Source organism: Hyperoodon ampullatus (genome assembly GCF_949752795.1).
Source record: "Hyperoodon ampullatus genome assembly, chromosome: 15".
NCBI lineage: Eukaryota > Metazoa > Chordata > Mammalia > Artiodactyla > Ziphiidae > Hyperoodon > Hyperoodon ampullatus.
In genome coordinates this window covers 43,959,990-43,983,617 of record NC_136928.1, presented here as the reverse complement: position 1 = coordinate 43,983,617, position 23,628 = coordinate 43,959,990, and the positions used below count along the sequence as shown (strand labels likewise).

At 39.5% G+C, this 23,628-nt stretch overlaps 2 protein-coding genes across 3 annotated transcripts in view; one reads left to right on the top strand and one right to left on the bottom strand.

The window, feature by feature from the left end:
- The window catches only part of ACYP2 (acylphosphatase 2), a gene marked incomplete at its 3' end in the record, with an annotated part of 273,923 nt that overhangs the window by 223,412 nt on the left and 26,883 nt on the right, over positions 1 to 23,628 (top strand). The window lies entirely within an intron of this gene.
- On the bottom strand, positions 12,588 to 13,297 carry TSPYL6 (TSPY like 6; the record flags this gene model as incomplete). The annotated part of the gene is given in 6 exon segments (XM_079721428.1): positions 12,588 to 12,920; positions 12,923 to 12,988; positions 12,992 to 13,072; positions 13,076 to 13,151; positions 13,153 to 13,207; positions 13,210 to 13,297. Coding segments are annotated over 6 exon segments (699 nt in total).

The window sequence follows — 23,628 nt, the reverse complement described above, 5'->3', positions numbered from 1 at the left end:
ATTGTTAGTATCTGCTATGATCTAGAGGAGTATTTGGGGCTGTGCCATCTGTCCTCATTAGAAGCACTGAGCTCATAATGACTAAGAAGCTCCAGGGGGTTGTCTAAGCCACCAAGGTTAGAAAGGGGCACAGCATTATCACAGCTGAGCTAAAATTTAATATGATTCTTACTTTACCACCTATGGCGACCTAAGAAGATGAGATGGCAGACAAATAGAAGAGCTTAGTCATGGCTCACCAAAAAGCCAAAAAGCTGTCTTTATGATGGAATAGGGAAGAAGAAACTGGTAAATATTTCTAAATGTCATATGTTTACAAACGAATTTATTTTTAGAATTCTTCTCTTGTGAGAACTATGTACTTTAAAAATAATCCCTAAATTTAAAGTATTTATATCAAAAATTGTACATATACTCACCAATTAAAAATTAGGAGTGTTCCCTAGAAGGAGGTGTAACCCCAGTGGTCCAGGGGCTGAGAATTCTGTCATTAGAGGTGAGGATTTCTTCTCAGAATGAAGTTAATGTGGTGTTCCTACCTGTGTGACCCCTTGGATGGTTGAGGGGGTCTAGGGTTATTCTTTTTTTTTTTATTTTTAAAAAATAAATTTATTTATTTATTTTTGGCTGTGTTGGGTCTTAGTTGCTGTGTGTGGGCTTTCTCTAGTTGCAGTGAGTGGGGGCTACTCTTCTTTGCGGTGCATGGGCTTCTCATTGTGGTGGCTTCTCTTGTTGCGGAGCATGGGCTCTAGGTGCATGGGCTTCAGTAGTTGTGGCTCACGGGCTCAGTAGTTGTGGCACATGGGCTCAGTAGTTGTGGCACATGGGCTCAGTAGTTGTGGCTCACGGGCTCTAGAGCTCAGGATCAGTAGTTGTGGCACATGGGCTTAGTTGCTCTGTGGCATGTGGGATCTTCCCGGACCAGGGCTCGAACCCATGTCCCCTGCATTGGCAGGTGGATTCTTAAGCACTGCGCCACCAGGGAAGCCCTAAAAATCTCATTATTTATTAAGCTAGATCTTTACAGATTAATACAGTTGAGTATCTTTCCATATGTTTATTAACCATCTGTATCTCTTCTATGAATTTCCTATTATGTATTTTGTCCTTGTTGTGGTATTTTACTTTTTTGTTCTTGATTCGTAGGAGTTTTCATTTATTTTGGATAATAATTTTATCTATTACATATGTGGCAAATATTTCTCCCCAGTCTGCATTTAAGTTGCAGAAATTTAACATTTTTACCTAGTTATATCTGCTAGTGGGTGGAGTAACTGTGGGGAGTTAAAAGTTGGTGTGCATGTGAATACAGTCTTTTTGGACAATTCCATGGTTAGGTAAGATGTTGGTCTGGGGTTATTCTAATGAAGGTGGGTAGGATTGAGCGTCTCCACAGAAGTGTTGGGGGAAGGGAATATCACCATATCTCAGTAGTGTATTTTTAGAAACTAAATTTTAGATGAGGAATGAAGTCACAATCCTTGAACTAAGAAGAGAGTGAAAAACTAGGTATCAGTTGATTAATTTATGGTGGAAAACACACCTCATTCAGGAATCAGTCTACATGTGTACCGAAACATGGCAAGCAGAGGATCACAAAAGAAAATTGCCTTTTCCCAAAAAAGTAAAACTTGAAAACTTTTGTAGCCTAGAGAACTCACTCTCCTATTCCAAAAAAGATATTTCTTTTTCTGACTAATAACTTGAAAAAGTTGTCTCTCATCAGAGCTCCTGTAGCACACCTAAAGACATCAATACCTTTCTCATTCTCTTTTAGTTTTCCCATTTTTATTGGTCCTCAGAAGTTTGTCGTTGCAGCATCCCCTGCCTCATCAATACCATAACAAGTGAAAATTCCCAAGACTGAGGCTTATATTACAAAGGGTGCAATTTAGACAAGCAACTCTGAGATGAGCAGCTCTCCGCACATGGAGTGAGGAACACAATGATGTAGGAGTGAGAAACCCTGAGGGCTAGACCTAGGGCTTTTATTACCAAGCAGCCTGTGTTTTTCCGGCTTCAGTGGCTTAGGCTGCAAAATAAGATCCCTTTTACTTTTGCCATGGAACCCAGATCTAGCACTTTATTTTAGTAATTCTGGAAAGAAAACATTTAGGCTGAAGGGATGCATTTCTGTTCTCATTGAGGTAAAGAGGTTTTGTACCTTTTTATTTTTCTTGGTAAAATCTTCACTTTTAATCTGGTAGCCTTTATTTTTGTTCTTTTCCTTTGGCTAGCTGGAGAGCAAGTGCCATAGACATGGCCCAAAGAATATATTCTTTTCACCCTTGGAGCAAGGAGTACCAGAGTGGAGCACCCTATCCCCTCTGGGCAAATGCCTGCGAGTAAAAAATTTTTAATTAAATCAGTTCAGTTATTATAAGTTGAATTAATCTGTAATTGTGGCATATCATGGGAAACTATTTATGACATAGGCCAGCTGACCCTTATCCAAGTTTCCATGGAAATAACAAGTATGTTCTTGGACTATTCTAAAATTTCCAGCTGCTTTAAATGTGATATTGAAGCTAAGAAAGAAACCTTCTATTAATAAAATGTATTTGAAATGTGTTCTCAGGTGCTCAAGAGGTAGGCCTAACTTGAAAAAAACCGACTGAAAAGATTCAAGGTGCAATAACTATGGGCTTTCCTCAAACTTCTTTAATTGAAACCTCTGATGTTATTGTGTTGTTTCTATCTGAAGTCAAATGGGGGAAGAGATTGCCAAAAAGTTTTGTAATTTTTCCTCTATGAGATAGAGACGTATCTATGTCAGGAGAAGAAGAAGTAGTCATAGTCTTCTCTTGAATGATCAAATAAAGTTTTTGTTCAAGAGATAAACCATATTCCATAGTACCAGATTTATTAATCAAATGTATTGCTGTTAAGAGTGTGAAAATGTTTCAGATGAAATGATAGTATATGGGAGAAATTACCTATGTATTTATAACAGGCCTAACAAAAGTGCAGACACCATGACTACATTGCATGCTTGGTGAAGGTAACGGCAGGTTTGCCATATTCATAACATTTGAGTTAATCTGTGCAAATCCATGCACACCACTACAGAAATGACTTTCACAGTGAGGTCACTGCTGTCTGCAGCAATTACAGCAGCGCATCAAACAGAATGGAAACCACCAGGTTTGGTAAACAGGATATGCTTACAGAATTTAGTAATCCTGAGGTGACCCAGCCCATCACTGATGCCCTTGAGACAACTGCAGGCTTGTCTACTCATTTTGCCCGAGTGGTGGTGTGGTTATTGTTTTCCTCCGTTAAAATGGAAAATAGGATTGTATTTGACATATACTTGGTGCTTTAGGTAAAGTATACAGTCATCCCTCAGTATTCGAGTGGGATTGGCTCCAGGACCACCGCACTCCCCCCATGGATACCAAAATCCGAGGATGCTCAAGGCACTTATATAAAATGGTGTAGTGTTTGCACATAATCTATGTGCGTCCTCCTGTATACTTTAGATCATCTCTACATTAGTTATAATACCTATTACAATGTAAATGCTATGTAAATAGTTGCTGACATGTGGCAAATTCAAGTTTTGCTTTTTGGAACTTCCTGGAATTAAAAATATATATATATTTTCAATCTGTGATTGGTTGAATCTTTGGATGTCGAACCCATGGATACGGACGGCCAACTGTATAATCCAAAGTTAGCTTCCTTCTTTGGCAAATCCCTGAATCAGTGATTTGCAGCCCTTTAGTATACATCCTTTCTCACCATTCTAAAATTTGCTTGTTATGAATTTATGTATTTCCAGTTTGAGATTTTTCTTTTGACTTTCTTATGGATTTTATTTTTACCATGTAGATTAAAAACTTTTTTCAAGTAGTTGTATTTATCAATATTTTCCTTTATGCCTCCAGATTTTAAATAATAGAAAGGCCTCCCCACTCCAGGTTAATAACGAAGTTCTCCTTTGTGTTCTTATAGTATTTTTACAATTTTGTATTTTTAAAATTTAAATCTTTGCTCCTTTGGAATTTACCTGGTGTACAGCATGAGGCATGAATCCAACTTAATTTTATTAAAAATGTCTCTCCAGTTGTCTAGACAATTTTTTGAGTTGTCCATCTTTTCCTCACTTTCAGATGCCATGTTTATACACCAAATTCTGTATGCATTGGGGTCTATTTCTAGACTTCCTGTTCCATCCTATTGATTCATTTGTTTATTCTTGTGTCAGGACTACACTTTTAATTATTGTAGCTTTATATTATAATAAGTGTTAGAAATAGCCCCCTCATTTGTATTTACTTTTGGAGGCTTCGTTGACATTCTTTTTTTTTTTTTTTTTTTTTGTTGCAGTACGCGGGCCTCTCACTGTTGTGGCCTCTCCCATTGCGGAGCACAGGCTCCGGACGCGCAGGCTCAGCGGCCATGGCTCACTGGCCCAGCCGCTCCGCGGCATGTGGGATCTTCCCAGACCGGGGCACGAACCCGCGTCCCCTGCATCGGCAGGCGGACTCTCAACCACTGCGCCACCAGGGAAGCCGACATTCTTTTTTTAATGTATTTTGGAATTTGCTTGTCTCTCCCCCACCCCTTCCTCAAGTTTTGGTCTTGTTATTGTAATTACAATACATTTCTAAGTTAGCTTAGGAAGAACAACTTTATGAGATTGAGACTTCCTATCTAAGAACTTGGCATGCTGTTCACTTTGTCTCCTTCAGGAATGCTTTAAAATTGTATTCAGAAATCTTACACATTTCTAAAGTTTTTCTTCTTAGATATTTCGTCTTTTATTATTGCTACTGTAAATGGAGTCTTTCCCCATTTCACTTTAAACTCACTATGTTCATCTGAAATGTATTGATATCTATATAGTAATTCTGTATCATGCTACCTTACTAAATTTTCTTGTTTACAGTACTTTTTCAGTTGAATATCTCAGGTTTTCCATAATGATCACAAATTGTGATTGTTTTTATTCCTTCTCTGAATTTCTGTACTTCTAGTTTCTTTCTCTTATTAACTATATTGTCTAACATCCAGTACTCTTAAGTAATAGTGGTGACAAGTGAACATCCTTCTTTGTTCCTGACTTTAGTGGGGATGCCTCTACTGTTGCCCCAGTAAGCTTGATGGTCACTTTAGGACCAGGGCATATTTTATCAAGTTAAGAAGGTGTTCATCTATTTCTTAAGTTTAAACATATTTCTAAATAATAAAGCCCCAGGCGTGTGTATCTGCAGCCTCCCTAGCATGATAAGATCAAAGCTCTAAAAGGAAACTTAAGACTTTCTAGTCCACCTCACTCCCATCATGAGTAATAAACTCCAGTCACAGTAATAAATTCCAATCACTTCCCCCCAGAACCCAAAATTACATTGGAAAACAAGCTGGAGCTAAAAATCATTGTACCTTAGGTCTCACACCAGTGTTCTTTTGGGTACACAAAATTAACACTGAAAACTTATGATTGTTTTTCTCTTCCATTGTGCATTTTCCTTGAGATTTTCCCATTTTATCCCTTTCTTTTCATCACATTGTTGGGACCTCACATGTGTGGCTTGGCTCTACATTCTTCCCCACTGCTGAGGAGCCAAGTTTATTAAGGATTTTTAGACAGTGACATAATCCCTTCCCCACCCCGAAGACCTCTGCTATTTGGTCTTCTTGCACAAAATGCATTGTCTTCCAAATATTGCTGGTTACTCCTGGAATTAAAGCCGAAAGCTTGCTGGAGCCACTTGAACACCTGAAAATATGCTTTAGCTGTGACAGTGCCTTTAGCAAAAGGATGTGAACCAACAGTAGATGTGTCATAAATGCCATTGTGTCTTATATTCATTTGTGAGTGATATTCAGATATCAAAAGAAATTAGGTCCTAATATGTTTACAATCTTCAAAGGGAAAAAAAATTATATTATTAGTACTGTACTTCTGATTTTGATGTGTCATAACTTTAGTAAACATAGAAATTAGTAAAACATTTTATATGCTAAGAAAACTTGTATACAAATGGGAAAAATCTTAGCCATTTGGCAAATTATTTTCTACTGTAAAACAAGATAGTATTTCTATCCATGTATAGTTACTAGACTCTGGAGTCAGACCTGGGTTTGAGTCCTGGCTTTACCACTGCCTGGCTGACTGACTGAACACAAATCACATAATCTCAACTGAGTCCTGTTTTCCTAATCTGCAAATGGAGTCAGGAATACCTTGTAGAGTTGTATAAGAAGTGAATAATGCACATGAAGTGCTTAGCACAGTGGAGCCATGATGTAAGCCCTGAATAAATGAGAGCTATTATTAGTATAGCCTATTGTTAAGGGCCATAATACAGCCTGTTGTTTTTCTTTAAATTACATGAAGTTAGAGGTCAAGGAACAAATATCACAATTTTTACTCAATTTGGATCTATAATTGCAAAACAGCTCAGTTATCGACTTAGCCTCCTTTCTGAGACTTAGAACTAAGGTACTTGTAAGGATTTGACTGCAGTCTGCCCTGGCTCTTCTTTCTTGGGAATTATTTGGGCAGTCATGGCAACTAACACTTACCTAAAACCTCAAGCCTAAAAATATGTTATTACCTTTTTAAAATTAGGTTTTCAGTAGCCAATTATTTTTTGACCATTTTCCACCAATAAGTGGAATAAACCACTACAAAAGACTAATATGATTCATACTCTACACATTTAGAGCTATAAAGGACTCAGGCATCTTTTGCTTATACATTCATTAAGTAATTTTGGAGTGCCTAATTTGTACTAGACATAAAATATGTATCCTTAAAGATATATAGATGAAAAAATAGATTCCATACTGTGAAGAAGCTTACAGTCTAGTATGGTGTCTAGAGAGGAACTTAAGAGCCACCTTTTCTAATATATGCCTTCCTTAATATTCCTAACTTCGGGGTGGGGGGGCAGAATAGTCCTCTTTTATGGTCCCATAGCACTGTATGCTTGCACTTATTTTAGCATTTCTTACACTGTACATTGGCTCCCAAGCAAGACTGTAGGCTACTTGAAGACAGGGACTGTGTCTTACTCATCACAGAAGAAAAAGATACCTAAACATGATCTTGGCCCTTAAATAACTTAAAATTGAGAGACAAAGGCTTATCTACACTACTAACACATATAAAGAACTAACTTAAATATAAACTTGTATGAAATAAAATGCTATGGGAAGTAGGAGGTTTTAGAGGTTATTTAGAGGAGATGGCATTTGAATTGAATTTAGAAGGAATGGTAGGATTTCCAAAGATAAGGAGGTGGGGAAGAGAATCCAAGATGAGGAAACATCATGAGCAAAGGCATAGAGGCAAGACAGTGCCTGGGCTGCTTGAGGAATAGCAAGGACTCCAATGTGAGTAGACGCTGGCAAGAATGTTAGGGAGGGACTTGGCTGTAGCTGACCTTGAATGCAATAGTAGGGTGTTAGGACTTTCTTTTGCAGGCAGTGGTGTGTTGACAAGGATATTTGTACAAAAGGGATTAGATCACTTTGTCAGTAGTGTGAATGATGGGAAGAGAAAGATCAGATTCAGGAAGGGAAGCCTAGAGATTTTTAGTAATGTAGACAAGAGATGTTGAAGTAAAAATAGATATGGAAAGGAAGAGAGCAATTCTGGAAATATTGTGCAAAAGGACATGTCAAGCCCTGATCTTAGAGTAAGAGCTGGAGATTCCAATTTGAGTCATTTTCTCAAAGGTGATGGCAGAAGCTCTGGAAGTGGCTAAGGTCACCCAGGAAGAGCAGAAATAAAGTAAGCCAGGGGGAGGCCACAGAACCTTGGGGAAAGCTTATATTTAAGGGGTAAGTAAGTCTTCAGATTTAGAAGAAATGATGCTTCAAACTTGTTACTAAAAAGATGAGGAAAACTGTCTTTAGAATTAATTGGTTTGCCTAGTTTACAGCAGAGCCCTTTAGAACCCAGGTGCCCCAACTTATAACTCAGTGCACTATTAGTTTAATGCTCTAGACTCTAGTTTAATGCTAAATTTAAAAATCCCACCTACCACCTTTCCCATCCTCACCTATTTTGGTAAGACAGACTAAACTTGAATTTTAGACTCCTTTACATAAATCAAAGTATCCTGCATCTCTTATGCTTCTAGCTACCAATAGCAAAGAGAAAATTTTGCCATTGGAAAATTCAGGGCAAGCCATCCATATGGATGCCATTTAAAATTATAATGTGTGATATGAATTGATAGTAAGAACTGTAAAAAGCCTAATTAAGTCTACCTTATGTTTCAAAGGCAATAAGTTAATCTTACATATTAGTACCTGCTTTTATATCCTTTATGTTAAAAAAAAAAAACCTGCTGCCATTTTCAACACTGAATTATCCTTATTGTCCCCAAATACCTTGTTATATACAGAAATGGAAAGGTTCTGCTCAAATAAGCCAAACCAAATAATTTCTTTAGTTTTACAGAAGATTTTGTTGCTGTTAATACTGCAGTCTTCTATGGCATGTGCCAAAGGTGTAGTTTGAAATTCTGTTTTCAACTCAGTGAAATATTTATACCTCAGAGAGGGAGGGCTAAAAAGAAAGGATATGAAACTTTGATGCAGACCATCTTAAGAAGCAAGAATGTGATGGGGCCTCTCAGAAATAGCATCATCCTTGCTGAGCAACAGAACTAAATAATATTTGGCTTTTATCATGTATTTAGCTGGAAGAACTAAGCTTTGAAAATGAACCATCACAAACCATAATTAAATAAACTGTTTACAACTCAACTCTGATAAAAGTCAGTTGATAAAAAGAGCAGGAACGGGTTTCCCTGGTGGCGCAGTGGTTGAGAGTCCACCTGCCGATGCAGGGGACACGGGTTTGTGCCCCGGTCCGGGAAGATCCCACATGCCGCGGAGCGGCTGGGCCCGTGAGCCATGGCCGCTGAGCCTGCGCGTCCGGAGCCTGTGCTCCGCAACGGGAGAGGCCACAACAGTGAGAGGCCCGCGTACCGCCAAAAAAAAAAAAGGGCAGGAACAATATAAATACTAAAGGTTGATGGCCCATACCTAGATAAAAATTCCCCGCCCCCCAGGAAATGGATTTTAACCATTTGTGGTACAGTAAATGATCCTATTAGAATTCTAATATATGGACCTACAGCCTACCCCCCCCACCACCAAAAATCTGAAACATACTTTTAAATTGGTCATTTTCTAGCATTGAAGTTCCAGAAAGATGGTGGGGGGTTTTGTTGTTTTTGTTGTTTTATTTTTCTTTGCTTACTTTGGGTTTCTTTTTAATTTTTGTTTTTCTTAAGCAAGCACATTTTATTAAATATACATGTAGAAAAATATGTTTCACAAATGTACAACTCAGTGAAGTGTCACAGATTGAATACACCCATGTATGTAGCATCCAGATCAAGACAGACATCCCCAGCCCTTCAGAATCCACCATCCTCCTCCCTTCCAGCCAGTGGGTACCGCCCCCACCCCACAACTGTTGGGAGACAATTATCATGGGTCTCTGATACTTCTGCACATCTTGTGAGCAGAGATACCACCTGACTTTGTTCAGAGTACCCTTTCAAGTTTATTTGAATAGCCTTGGAAGACAAGAGAGAGTGTTTTTCTCCAGAGAAAAGGGCAGTTTTGCTTAAGTCTTGAAAAAATAGAGATTGTGTCTCTTATTATTGTCTTTTATTTTACTGTTTAGTATGTTAAAGATGTCTCCCTTCAAAGCAAAGGGTAGGCATGTTTACTTCCCATTATAAAACTGAGGTTACCTAAACTCAGGGTTTCTCTCCTGTCATGCAACCCAGCATGTGTGCAGGTGTCACCTGGCTTTCTTCATGTTGCATAATTAGGAAGCAGGGCTCAAGAAGCTGCTGCAATACTGACACTGGCTATTGAGTTGTAAGGTTCTTTGTCTCTTGACCCAGCAGCTGTTAACTAGGCAGGGAACATAATAGTTTGTAAGCAGGGCAAAATCTCAGACTCTTCACTGTTCTTGGTAGTAATCACTATTCCAACTTCTACCACCATAGATTAGTTTTACCTGTTCTTAAAATTCATATATAAATGGAATTACACAGCATGTACTCTTGTGACTGGCTTCTTTCATCCAACCTCATGTTTGTGAGATTCATTCACATTATTGCACATAGGCATAGTTTTTTATTTCTCACAGTATTCCATTGTGTGAGTATTTCAAAACTTACTTTTTCTACTGTTGATAGATGCTGGTGCAGTTCCTGCTCTTAGAATTGTGCTGTTATAAACACTTTTATGCATGTCTTTGTGAATATATGCAATGCATGTATTTCTGTTGGGTATATTCCCAGAACTGGATCAGAGGATGTACATAGATACTGCCAAACAATTTTCTAAAGTATCTGTACTAAGCTACTCTTCCACTAGAAGTGTATGAGCATTCTGGTTTCTCTGTGTATTTTTCCACCCTTGTTATTTTTCATCCTTTTAGTTTAGTTTTTTTTTTTTTTCACACTGACGTGCGTTTATTTTACCAAGGTACATATAAGGAAAGATAAATATGCCAGTGGTACACTTCCAATTTTACAGAGCAATCTCACAAGTATTTTTGCCATTTAGGAAAAGAGATACATCAATTATTACGTTGTTACCAGGGTGAATTGTCAAGACAATCAGAGCCACAAATTTTTTGTAGGTTATTTTTCCATAAAGACAACAGTTTCCAAAGTCTTCAGAGTCTGATAAGACCAAGTTATTCAAATTATACTTCTAAAGATACAGTTTTAACAGAAACGAGTTGAAAACTGTGTGAATATTTACAAAAGTCTCCATATTGTACCAGAAAGAAATTAACATTCTTCCAAATGTTCCTAATGGAAAGCAAAAGAAAATCTATACAACCACATCTTCCCAGTAAACAGAAACAGAGAAAGTAATAAGGTTTTACTGAATACTAGTGAAATTAAGGGCATGGTATTAATTTTCTACATAAAACACACAAAGTTGCATTGTTTGTATTTCTTTAAAAAAATCATCTTTTGGCAACATAGTTAGCACTTCAACCACCTTCAATTCTCCCATGCCAACCCTGAGAAAAGTACTTCTCCTATCACCACTAACAAGAGAAGGTATCCCTTCCTTGTAGGCTCTTAGTCAATCCTGCGTTTATTCTAGGCCCATATTTCCCCTGGCTCATTTCTGCCTCTGGCCGTCTGTTCAGTTTTCCTTCTCAGGGCGGGCATCCATCACAATCTCTTTAGTTCTTCCATCCATTCATTCCATGTATGTCTTTCTTTAAACCAACTAGGCGTTGCTATAGATGGGTGAGGGCTGGGAAGAAGGCAGAGAGGGACTGAGAGCTCTGGTAGTCTCCTTTACAGGACCATCCCTCTGCCTCTGGAAATGATAAAGAGCCAAGTTAAACCAAAAAGCCTGCTTCTGCAGATGCTTCTGAGCTACCACTTTTTAAAAAGAGAAGTGGGCTTCCCTGGTGGCGCAGTGGTTGAGAGTCCGCCTGCCGATGCAGGGGACATGGGTTCGTGCCCCGGTCCGGGAAGATCCCACATGCCGTGGAGCGGCTAGGCCTTTGAGCCATGGCCGCTGAGCCTGCGTGTCCGGAGCCTGTGCTCCGCAACAGGAGAGGCCACAACAGTGACAGGCCCGCGTACAGCAAAAAAAAAAAAAAAAAAAAAAGAGATAGAAGTGATATGAGAAAGAGAGGGAGGTGAGAAATAGAAGAGAGACTGTACACCTACCCTGGCACTGCTGGCACTTCTTCATATTCAGGATGAGGAAGGGAGACAAATAAAAGTACCTAACTTTTGTATGGCTTCACTGGTTGAGGCTGAGAAAGCCTGGTACTTAGCAAGGACACCATCATTCTCCTTGCCATGCAAATAGGGTCTACTCGTCACCTCAACCACTTGCCTGACAGTCAGTAGGGTTCCTGAGTGATGGTGAGGAATTGAGGTCTTTTAGGGGAGAAATAGAAAGGTCTTTTATATGATGGCAGGAAGCCTGGGTCTACCACCAGTTCTGAAGATCCTTGTTTACCAAAAACCAGAAAGTGGAGCTGACAATGGTCTAGAAAATGTTCAGCCAGCAGGCGGCAGCCTAAGGGGGTGGGTGTAGCCAGTAGCAGGCAGCATTAGGTGATCAGAGAAGCAGGAAGAGCAACGGAGTTGCATAAACCAGAGACCAAGCAGCCCACTGCTTCTCTCTCTTGACTTTATTAATGCCCAGCAATTGTCCACAGGCCATGTGCAGAGCAGAATGATTAAAACAGGCTCTTAAAAATAGCTGGAAATCCAGATGGTAGTAACTAGACCAGAAGCCTTGGGAACAAACAGGGTCCAAGCAGGCAGACAAAGGCAGTGCCATCTGTAGCATCATTTATTTGGCTTAGAAGAGTGTGAACTACCACCATGCAGCACGTGATATTAATGCACAACAGCATGCCACGGGGAAGTGGAGCAGCATAGCCACGAAGGTCTCAATCTTGAAAGCTGAGAGAGCTGAATGTCCAGTGGAGGGAAGGTGTGGAAAGGTGAGCACAAAATGAGTCAAAGGCATACCCTTGCTGTTGCTAAGGCCTAGGTCCAGCAGGAGGTGGTAGGGGACCTGTGTGAGAGTATTTCCAAGAGCAAAGGTTAACCAGATTGGAACCCAAAGGGCCTGGATATCTCCACTGGCTCCCTTGTCTGGAGAAGTCTAGCCCTATGGGCTCCTTCATCCCGTAGGTAGTATTGCAGTGGATTTGGCCAGAGGTCCTCTTTGATAATCTCAGCAATCCTGTCAGACTCTGGAAGGCTGTGGTCTGAAAACCAGGCAAAGAAGCTGCACATGAGGTCTTGGTTCCTAGGAAGGAAGGCCTGGGGTTCAGGGCCCGGGTGCCATATGATCAGAGTGGAAAGAAATACCACGTGCCCCGAGGATCTGACCTCGTATTCCTTCACAATCCAATTGTTTTTGGAAAGAAGAATTATGGGTTTCTTCGAAAGAAGAACTTGAACTTGCACCCCATCCTAGGATGTCTGAGTTCCTTCACCTCCTAATTCGCTACATACCTGAACATCTCTGCATCTCTGCCTCTAATCAGGGCAGATAGCTGTGGGTGGTTCCGAAAGGTAGTGACTCAGAAGCCTGGGATGTGCCTCCACTGTAGGTAGTGTTGACGCATGCGCCCAAAATTGCGCCCGAACTGGAGGCCTGAGGGTGTGCAGTTCCAGCTGGATGGCCTCCAGGGGACTCAGGTGGAGACCCTCACTCTGGGCCGGAGCCTTGCCTCGTCCTTCACCTCGTTTACCCCTCTGTGCTCCTCCACCACTTCCATTTCCTCAGCCACTGGCTTCTCCTCCATTTCAACCTCTCCTCCTCGTCCACTGCTTCTGAGAAGATGGCGCCCCTTTCAGTCTTCGCTTCCGCGGCCTTCGCCCCAGTCATCATCAGCTCAGACTCTGACCGTTCTGTGCCACAGGTTTCTAGGGCCTTCTCCCCACCAGTTTCACGCTGAAAGCCATTTTTTCAGTCTGCGCTCTGCTGCCGCAGAGGCAGAGGCTGCTTCCACACCCTCCCCGGGTGGCACGACCTCCTCCCGCCCCGCTTCGGCCACTCCATGGTCGCGACCCCCAGAGACTGGGATCTGGGGAGTAGGGCCGCAGCCCATGGGGCCCTGGGGGTGCGCCCCCCTCCACCGGAAGCTGGGGCGGTGGGAGTGTTTGATCTCCAAGCTGCCCTCACTCGTCTCCACCATCACCTGCATCATCTTGCTTTCCTCTAGAAGCTTCTGGCACTGCTGTGGGTCCAGGTCGCCCAGGGCATGGTCGGGAGTAGTGAGGTTGCGGGTTTGGGGGAGAGGGATCCCCTGGGCCCCATTAGGGACGCTTATGTTGTTAGCAGCCTGACCAGCTGTTTGTTGGCATCTGTGTTCCTAACCAAAGACTTACTCATGCAAACCAGCCTATTGCGCAGCCCACCCTTCAGTTTCCCGATACTCACCCCTCAGTCTCTAGGCACCCACTCTCGGTCTCTTAGAGTCTATTTCTGTGGCTTCTGCCATCCTTTTTATTCGGATTGTTCTGGTGTATGTGTGATGGTGTTACACAGTGGTTTTAATTTGCATTTACCCAGTGTCTAAGAAATTGGGAAGCTTTTCATGTGGTTTTGATTTTGCCATTTGGATATTCTCTTTTTGTGAAGTATCCGAGTCTTCTCCCCATTGCGTGTTCTATATTTTTCATGTTGATTTGTAGGAATGCATTATACGTGCTAGATACGAGTCCTTTTTCAGATCTGTGTATTGCAAATATCCTCTCCCTCCGTGACTTGCTTTTTCACTATCTTAATGATGCCTTTTAATGAACAAAAGTTTTTGATCTTCATATATTCCAATTTATCATTTTCCCCTTTAGATTAGTGCTTTTTGTGTCCTGTTTAAGAAATCTTGCCTTTCTAACATCGTTCACATTTATATCTGCAATCCATTTGGAGTTGCTTTTTGTGAATGGTGTGAGGGGAGTCAAGATTCATTTTTCCTCCCATATGATCATCTGATTGACCAAGCAGTATTTATTGAAGAGACCATCCTTTCCCCATGCACAGGTTTTTAGATGTTTCCATTAAAAGTGACGTATGTCATTGGCCAGAGCTAGTCAGATGGCCTTGCCTAGCTTCAAGGGGTCAGGGAAATATAATCCTCCCCTGAGATTGGAAGGTGAAGGAAACTGGAAATATTGGTGAGCCCTGTATCACTCACTCATCACAGACTGTAACTTGAGTGGTGTGTACAAGACCAGCAGAGTTAAGCCAAAGAAAGTAGAGAAGAGGTAATGATGAATAGAAGAGGAGAAATTAATGAAAGACAATAGAGAGTATCAACCAAAGATTAATAATAAAAGGAGAGAGAATAAACAATATTTGGAATGAAAAATACAGTCACAGTAGTGACTTAAGGAAATATAAGAGAACATGTTGGACAGACTTGTGCCAGTACATTTTCTTTTCTTTTTTTAAAAATTTTTATTGGAGTATAGTTGATTTACAATGTTGTGTTAGTTTTAGGTGTACAGCAAAGTGAACCAGTTATACATATATATATATATATATATATATATCCACTTTTTAAAAATTCTTTTCCCATATAGGCCATTACAGAGTATTGAGTAGAGTTCCCTGTGCTATACAGCAGGTTCTTATTAGTTATCTATTTTATATATAGTAGTGTGTATATGTCAGTCCCAATGCCGGTACATTTTCAAACTTGGATGAAATATATGAATTCATGGAAATGTATAGCTCATCAATACTGAAATGCAGTGAAAGGCCTAAATAGACATAGAAATAATAAATAGAATCAAGAATTTAAAAAGAATCTTTCGGGCTTCCCTGGTGGCACAGTGGTTGAGAATCTGCCTGCCAAAGCAGGGGACACGGGTTCGAGCCCTGGTCCGGGAAAATCCCACATCCCGCGGAGCAACTAAGCCCGTGCACCACAGCTACTGAGCCTGCGCGTCTGGAGCCTGTGCTCGCAACAAGAGAGGCCACGACAGTGAGAGGCCTGCGCGCCGCGATGAAGAGTGGCCCCCGCTCACCGCAACTAGAGAAAGCCCTCGCACAGAAATGAAGACTCAACACAGCCAAAAATAAATAAATAAATTTATAAAAAAAAGAATCTTTCTACAAAGTTAGCATGAGGCTAAATGATTTTGAGACAGATACTACCTAACCTTCAAGGAACATATAATCTAGTTCTTTTCCTTATTAAACATTCAATATTTACTGTGTGCCTATAGCATGCCTACTACTGTTCTAGGGCCTTAGGATACATTGTTAAACTGAACAAAGATTTCTTCCCTCTTGGAGTTTCTAGCAGAGGAGAAAGACAATAAATAATAATAATAAAAAGTAAATGAAACATATTAGAAAGTGATAAGTGCTATGGATAAAACAGTAGGTAGAGGTGAGTAAGGGGATTGAGAGTCCTGGGGGTAGGGAGTGGGGAGCAGATTGTAGTTTTAAATAGGGTAAGCAGAGGAAACTTCATTGAAAAGATAAAATTTTGGCAAAGATTCAAATAAGATGAGGGATTTAGCTAAGTGGATATTCTGAAGAAGAGCATTCTAGGAAGAGAGAAGAGCTAAGCAGAGGCCCTAGGACAGGAGCATGCTTAGGGTGTTCAAGGAATAAAAAGGAGATCAGTGTGACTGGAGCAGGGTGAATGGGAGAGGCCAGATCAAGTAGAATCTTACATGATATTGTAAGAAGTTTGTCTTTTATTTGTAGTGAAATGGGAAACCACTACAGGATTTTGAACAGAGGACTCAAAATTTGATTCATGTTTTGCATGGATCACTCTGGCTCCTGGGTGAAGAATGGACTGTGTGGGGCCAGTGGTAGATGTAGGGAGATCTTTTAGGAGTCTATCAAAGTAATACAGGTGAAAGATGATATTTCTTAGACCATGTTGTAGCAGTGGAGGTGGATAGTGGTTACAGTATGATGGTAGAGCCAGCATGATTTCATGGTGAACTGGATGTGGGGTATAAGAGAAGGAAAGAAGTCAAGGGTGACTCTGTGGATTTTGACCTAAGCAGCTGATAGAATGGAGTTGCCAGAAGCAGAGATAGGGAAGGTTATGATAGAGCAGATCTTTGCAGGAAAATCAGAAGTTTGCTTTCGGACATGTTAAGTTTGAGATGACTGTTGGACAACAGAGTTGAGATACCAAGTGGGTATTAGGAGTTTGGAGCACAGGAGAGGTCTGGGATGGGGATACATATTTGGAAATAATCAGCATACATGATATTTAAAGCTGTATTTAAAGCTTGCTGAAATCACCAAGGATTTGAGCAGTGATAGACCAAGCCCTGAGGCCTCCAAAATTACAAGGTCAGGGAGAAGAGGAAGAACCAGTAAGAGACTAAGAAGAGACCAGTGAAGTAGGAGGGAATCTGAAAATGTGCAGTACGCTGAAAGCCAAATGTATAAAGGAAAGTGTTCAACTGTGTGACGTGGTGCTGATAGGCCAAGTAAAACAAGAATTGACCAATGGATTTTACAACAAAAGTGATGGAGGTCAGAATAGGTTTTAAAGGGAATGGGAGGAAGGAAATTGGAGACAGTGAATATTGATAATTCTATTGAGGAATTTGCCAAAAAGGGAAATAAACGGAGTCATCACTTGACAAGAACAGTTTTAGAGGAGTGGTAGGGTGAAAGCTTGACTGTAATGGGTTTAAGAGAAAATCCATAAGGGAGAAAGTGAAAATAGCAAGTATATACGACTCTTGACATTTTGCTACAAAGAAATGGGATGGTGGCTGGTGGGGAGAGTGGGTCAAAGAAAACGTCTTTAAAATGGGAGAAAAAGAAGTATGTGTGCGTGCTGTTGCGAATGATTCAGCAGGGAGCAAAAATAATGTAGGAGAGAGAAAGGAGAATCATTGGAGGGATGTCCTTGAATAGGTGAAAGCAGATGGAATCTAGTGCCTATGTAGGGGAGAAGGAGTCAGCCTTTAATAGGAGCATGACAAGTTCACCTATGGGAACCAGAAGGCAAAGTATGAGGGTGTAGTTGCTGGTTGGTGGGTAGAAGTGATGATGGAGTCTATGAAATTCTCTTCTGTTTGCTTCAGTGTTCTCAGTAAAGGAGAAAGCAAGATTCAACTCAAGTGAGAGAGAGAGAGGATGAGGCAGTGGGAGTCTGGGGAGAGAGGGGTAGGAAATAGTTTTCTAGAGAATCAGAGTGACTGGACTACGACATATGGTATGATTATCACACAGCATTAAGATCATGAATTTGAAGTGAGGCACATCGGCATGGTTGTGAATTTCTCTTCAGCCACATTCAGTTTACAGGTGCAGCATGAGTAAGCAGAGTTGGATTTAGTCAGAGCTGAAGCAAGAAGGGCAAGAGAATGATTATAATCTTGATCTTAGAATCTAAGTTAGAGGAGTAAAGAACATATAGGGATGGGGGGCAGTGAAAAGGTGGCCTGGATGGAAGACCCAGGGAATTGAAGGGTCCCTGGGTTTAAGTACCAGAGTGAGCTAGAAGGATGAGAGACAGTGGTCTGAGAGTGGACTGCAGGGGGTTGGTTAGAACCCTACTCCTCCATCCAACTTGGGCTCCAATGAGGCATACTGAGGACGAGGTCATTGCAGGGGACGAGGTCAGTGTACCAGGAAGCCTGGGTGGATCACCTATGTGTATATTGAAATCACTGAGAGATAAGATGAGAAAGAAGTGAGAATAAGCCAGGAGCTAAAACCCTTGAGAAATGAGGGAGAAATGACAGGAGAATAGCAAGAATGCAGGGTATTAGGTGATTTAAACTGATGCCAGGAGATTTAAAGCTGGGTCTGTATTCTAGGGCCAAAGTTAATTGTAAAACACCACCTCCTTTGGCTAAATTAGTTAGTCAAAAGGCAGACAAGTTTAGAATTTGATATTACTTAATGTCACAGAGCCTGTATTTTATTATTTTTTTCTTTCTCAAAGTGTGCAGAAGAAAGTCACACACATGTTAGCTGATCAAAAACAAGGAATGTATATGTTTTTGAAAATTGGAAAGTGAGTAGTGATAATACTTTCTGAGTTCAGTGCGAAATGTTATTCTCTTTTGGGGTCTTTCATTCTGCTTGTGCCCTAGAGTATGGACTAGAAACTACTGAAAAGAACAAAATATGATTTTAACTTTGGGCTTGAAACATTCTGGCTATAAAAAAATGTTTTAAGGGGAGTAAGGAGAGCTAGTACAAAATCTCAGAAATATCTAGTCAACCAGAAGCAGAAAGAGGGAAGGGGGAGGGAGAGAAAGAGAACGAAAAAGGAAAGAAAAGAAGAAATATGAGTAAAGAAAGAAGATGGCTTTTGGGGAAGAGTACAGTTTAGCCACAAATCTGCACATCACAGAACTGTGAATGTTTAAATTCTCTGGGAAACAGAAACAGCGTGATGTTTTAAAAGATAAACTTAATATAAGATGAATGAAAAGACCCTGTGAATTGTATAGTCTTATTTTTCTTTGACTCCTCAAATATTGTTCGGTTCTTACTTGTTTTGAAGGGAATCTCTCATTCTTGACCTAAATTCTTTAAACAAGTGTGTTTGTTTAGTGACTTAGCATACAGAAATATTGTTCTTTGGGCTAGGCCACCCAGTTTAGAAAGCTGAGGGCCTGGGTACTTAAGACTCAAAAGAATGTTGGTAGACAAGAGAAGGAGATGTACACTTTGTTAATTTCCTCTGTTTCCCATGAAAGACCATTAAGCTATGTTTGCAAAGGAAATGGTAAAAAAGAAGCTTTGAGTGATTAACCAAGCAGCTTTATAGCTGCAGTCTATTGCCTCTTAGAAATAGCATATAAATATAGAAGTAGGGAGAAAATATTTGAGTTACCAGGGTGTGGGTAATGAGTTACTCTGGGAAAGTTAATAATTATGATTTAATCATTTTCTACCACTACAGCACTCATAGAGAGCAAATATACATTATTGTGCCTAATGAAACTGTTAAGAGGCTGACGTCTGTGTAGGGTGCGGGGGAGAGCCAGGTGACAGGGGTGACCAAATCAGCCAGGGATACACAGAGCCATCACAAAAATTCAAAATATAGGTCAAAACACTAAGTAAAATGTTTGTAATATCTAAATGTTAAACATACATAATCATTCTAGCCTAATTGAGATAAAATTAATTTTTAAAAATAATGAAATTGATACTGTAGCAAATGAATAAAATTCAGCTAATCATGAAAAATCGAAATAATATTATCGGATCTTTTAAAAAATAGTGTGATCTTAAAAAACAAAGTGCATTGATGGTGTCTTCATTGCAGTATGAGCATAGTTTGGGGTCAGAAATTTCCAGCAGCTTTAAAAACTCAGGCTCTACATTAGTAGCAGAATGGTGAGCAGAGTTTTGCTCTAATTCTTAGTATTTTCTTCTTAGCTGTCATTTTAAAATAATTTCTCTTTTTGATCTTTTTTTCTTTAGAAACAGCAATATTTTTATGTTTTAGCACGTTACATCCTCACTGCACCCTATGAACTAGCAGGTAGGAAAACTGAGGCACAGAAATAACAAGGAATTTGCTCATGGACACATAGAAAATCACAAAGTCAAGAAATGAACCCAGATAATCAGACTCCGAAGCTCTTTCTGTTAAACACTGCAGGGTACACTCTGAGCCTTTCTCAGCCTCAATTCTCTCATCTATATAAAATATGGTCTATAATTCTTATTTCTCATGGTGGTTGCAACAATTAAATAAGATGTGGAGCTTGGGCAGGGGAGATGTTCTTTATCTGTTTCTGTATTGCTGTCTTTATCTGTTTCTGTATTGTTTGATTTGTTATAATGAGCATGAATTATTCATGTATTTTTTAATCAAGAAAAAATATGTTAAGGCCTATAAGAGTGTCTGGCACAGAGAGGCACCCAATAAAGTCATTATTATGTCTGAGAGGAAAGTCAGAGTTTCCATTTGCATCAATAGGGATTTGTCATCTCTGGAAGCTTGGGTGCAAAGAGAAGAAATAAGATAGGGGAACAGCTAGAAGAGAATCCAGGGTAGAGGTTTTTACTTGCCAGTGAGAGGGGCTTGTTCATCTTTTTTTTTTTGCGATACGCGGGCCTCTCACTGTTGTGGCCTCTCCCATTGCGGAGCACAGGCTCCAGATGCGCAGGCTCAGTGGCCATGGCTCATGGGCCCAGCCGCTCCACGGCATGTGGGATCCTCCCGGACCGGGGCACAAACCTGTGTCCCCTGCATCGGCAGGCGGAGTCTCAACCACTGCGCCACCAGGGAAGCCCGGGCTTGTTCATCTTAAAGTGAGGGTGGGAACCATTGGGAGGCAGAGCGCACTGGTTTAGGCAAGTGGGAATTAACCAATGGAGCAAAATTCCAAGGAATTTGGGGTTGGGGGGAGTCCTAGAACCTTGGATGAATTAACTTATTTTGGAGAAGATTAACAGTGACTTGTTAGTCAATAAGGCCCATTTTCTAAGGTAATAAAAAGTATCATTTTGGAAAATGAGAAAGGAATTAAAAGAACTCTATGGTTTTCTTTACTTATCTGCCTGGTTCTGGGGGATGTAAGAATAGGTTTTCTGAAGAGGAGCCATCAGTTTATTTTTCCATTTGTGGATTACAATGGTAAAACGATTGTTGGCAAAAGAACATCTTTTCAAGCGGCTTCCCTTGGTGTAGGTCAGAGGGGCAACAAGAGGAGTTATTTCTGCAGCTGGAAAAAAGGTTCAGAGCTGTCCTCCTGGAGACAGCTCTCATTTCAGAGTCGAAAATAGATTTGAATTACAGTGCTATTGGGGAATCGGGGCCTATTCATTCTAAGCACATCTGTTGGTAACTGTTGAAATTCAAATAAATTCAAATAAAGTCCAAGTAATGCTCGTTTTACACTTATCGATTTCAAGGAGTGTTAAAAAACACATATACAGAAAACCGACACTCCAGTCACTGACACTGCCTAAGACACAACATGGAAAGCCTTGATTTTCTGCCAACCATAGTTACTTTGAACCTGAGCCACCACATTTTAATTCCTTTAAAATGCTCCTTCCTCCCTACCTGAACTTTTCAACTGAGATTCATTTTCATTTCAAAAGTTTAAATATGAACTATATCAAACAGTTCTGTATTTTGATTTTGATCATTCCACAGCCTTCAGTAGTGAAATGAGGAGGTTAGACTATTAAACTCATAAAGCCAGGATTGAATAAATGCATTTTTCTCTTTGTCTCCTCTCCAGTTTTAGTAAATAAAAAATTTCAGTTAGGTGCTGTGATTAAGGAAACTTGGTATATCTATTTATTTATATATGACTCCAGTCCATAAAGGATTCAAGGCATCTTTAAGAAGGCAAACACAGGACAGAAGAATAAGGGAAATTCCTTTTTTTCAATTAAGCCATGACTCTCTTATAAGGAAATTTGATCTATCAAATGTATAGAAAGAAATAGAACCATTTTAAGGTTGTGAGTTTTAATTTTTTTCTTAATAGTTAAAATTTTGAATAGTGTTTCAAGTACCATATTTATGTCATTACCTTGGAGTTTACAGTGTTACAAGTAGATACCACACCAAGTACATTACATGAATTATCTCCTTTAGTTTAAACCTCATAATTACCCTATGAAGTATTATTATTTCCATCTTATAGATAAAAGTATCCAAGGCCTACAAATAAATAATTTGCCCAAAGTCACATAACGAGTCAGGATTCAAATCCATGTCTGTTATTCTGAGTTATTAACTCCTAATCTAAATTATGCCTTATACATGGGAGGTGGTGAAAGAGAAGATCAAAGACCGTAAAAGTAAATAGAAATATATTAGAAATTACAGAAAAGAAATTTACATGTAAAAGGAGACATTTGTCTAAATCCAGGCAAACTTTTACAGAAAGTATTATGGTAAAAATAGAGCATCAGGAAGGAAGAAGACAAACATGGTACCAACAGCCCAGAACAAGGCTCCACAGATAAAGGTGTGGCAAAATCACACACTCAATTCTCAAGGTGTGTGCTTGCATTCTCTAGTGCCTTTGGGAAATGTGAGTGCTCTCTGTAAGGTTCTGAAGGGTGAAAGATCCTTACTCTAGGAAACAATAATTTACCAGCTGACACTAATATTTCTGGTTTCTTCTAACTCTTTGCTTTCATCTGTATGTTGAAAAATACAATCAATATTACAGTCTGTTGTTTAATAACTAGTATTTTTCAACTGTTAGTATAGGGGTTTCCTGCTTCCTTCCCAATCTTATTTACAGAAAAAATGTTATCCATGATTCCACTATTCTTTGTCAATAGTGATTTTCATTTTTGCCTTTTTTGATGTGCATAATAAGTAGAATTATTATTTGGCTCCCTTCCACCATTAAATAATAACATTTTTTCAGTTTTCATAATTACAATTCTAGTGGCTATATAATAGTGTACTGAATTGATATAGTATAATTATATTGGGCATTTTTTGTTTGTTTCCAGTATTTTGCTATTATAAATATCCTTCCAAGAACTGATTAATGTATATAATTGTATTTCTTCATAAGTGAATTGTATGTTTATATCCTTTGACCATTTATCTCTTGAGGTTTTAGCAGTTTTGAAAATTTGAGTAAGTTCTTTATGTATTATATATACTACTTTTCTACCATGATCAATACAAACGTTACCCAATTATGTTTCCCTTCTTTTAATTTTGTTAGTTGTTTATGTTACAACCATTTTTTTACTTGATGTTTTTGAGCTATTCATTTTTTCCTTTGTGATTTTCATTACTGCCCTAAGCTTTTCAAAGATACTATCCCTCTAAAGATTTCATTAATATTTGATTTTTTTTCTTATAGATTTGCTAAGAATTAAAGCAAATATTTACTCTTTAATCCACTAGGGGCTTACTCTGGTAACGTGGTATAAGAGCTGATCTAAATCACTTTTTGTTTTGTTTTGTGTTTGTTTGCCAATTACCCTAGCAATTATTAGAGTATAATTAGTCAATTATTAAGTAGAATTAGGCAGTTATTAAATAAATATTATTTTCCTTAATTTTATGATAGTTATATAATACATTACATTTATTTCTATATGTCCCACACTTCTGTTTTTTTTTTTTTTGCGGTACACGGGCCTCTCACTGTTGTGGCCTCTCCCATTGTGGAGCACAGGCTC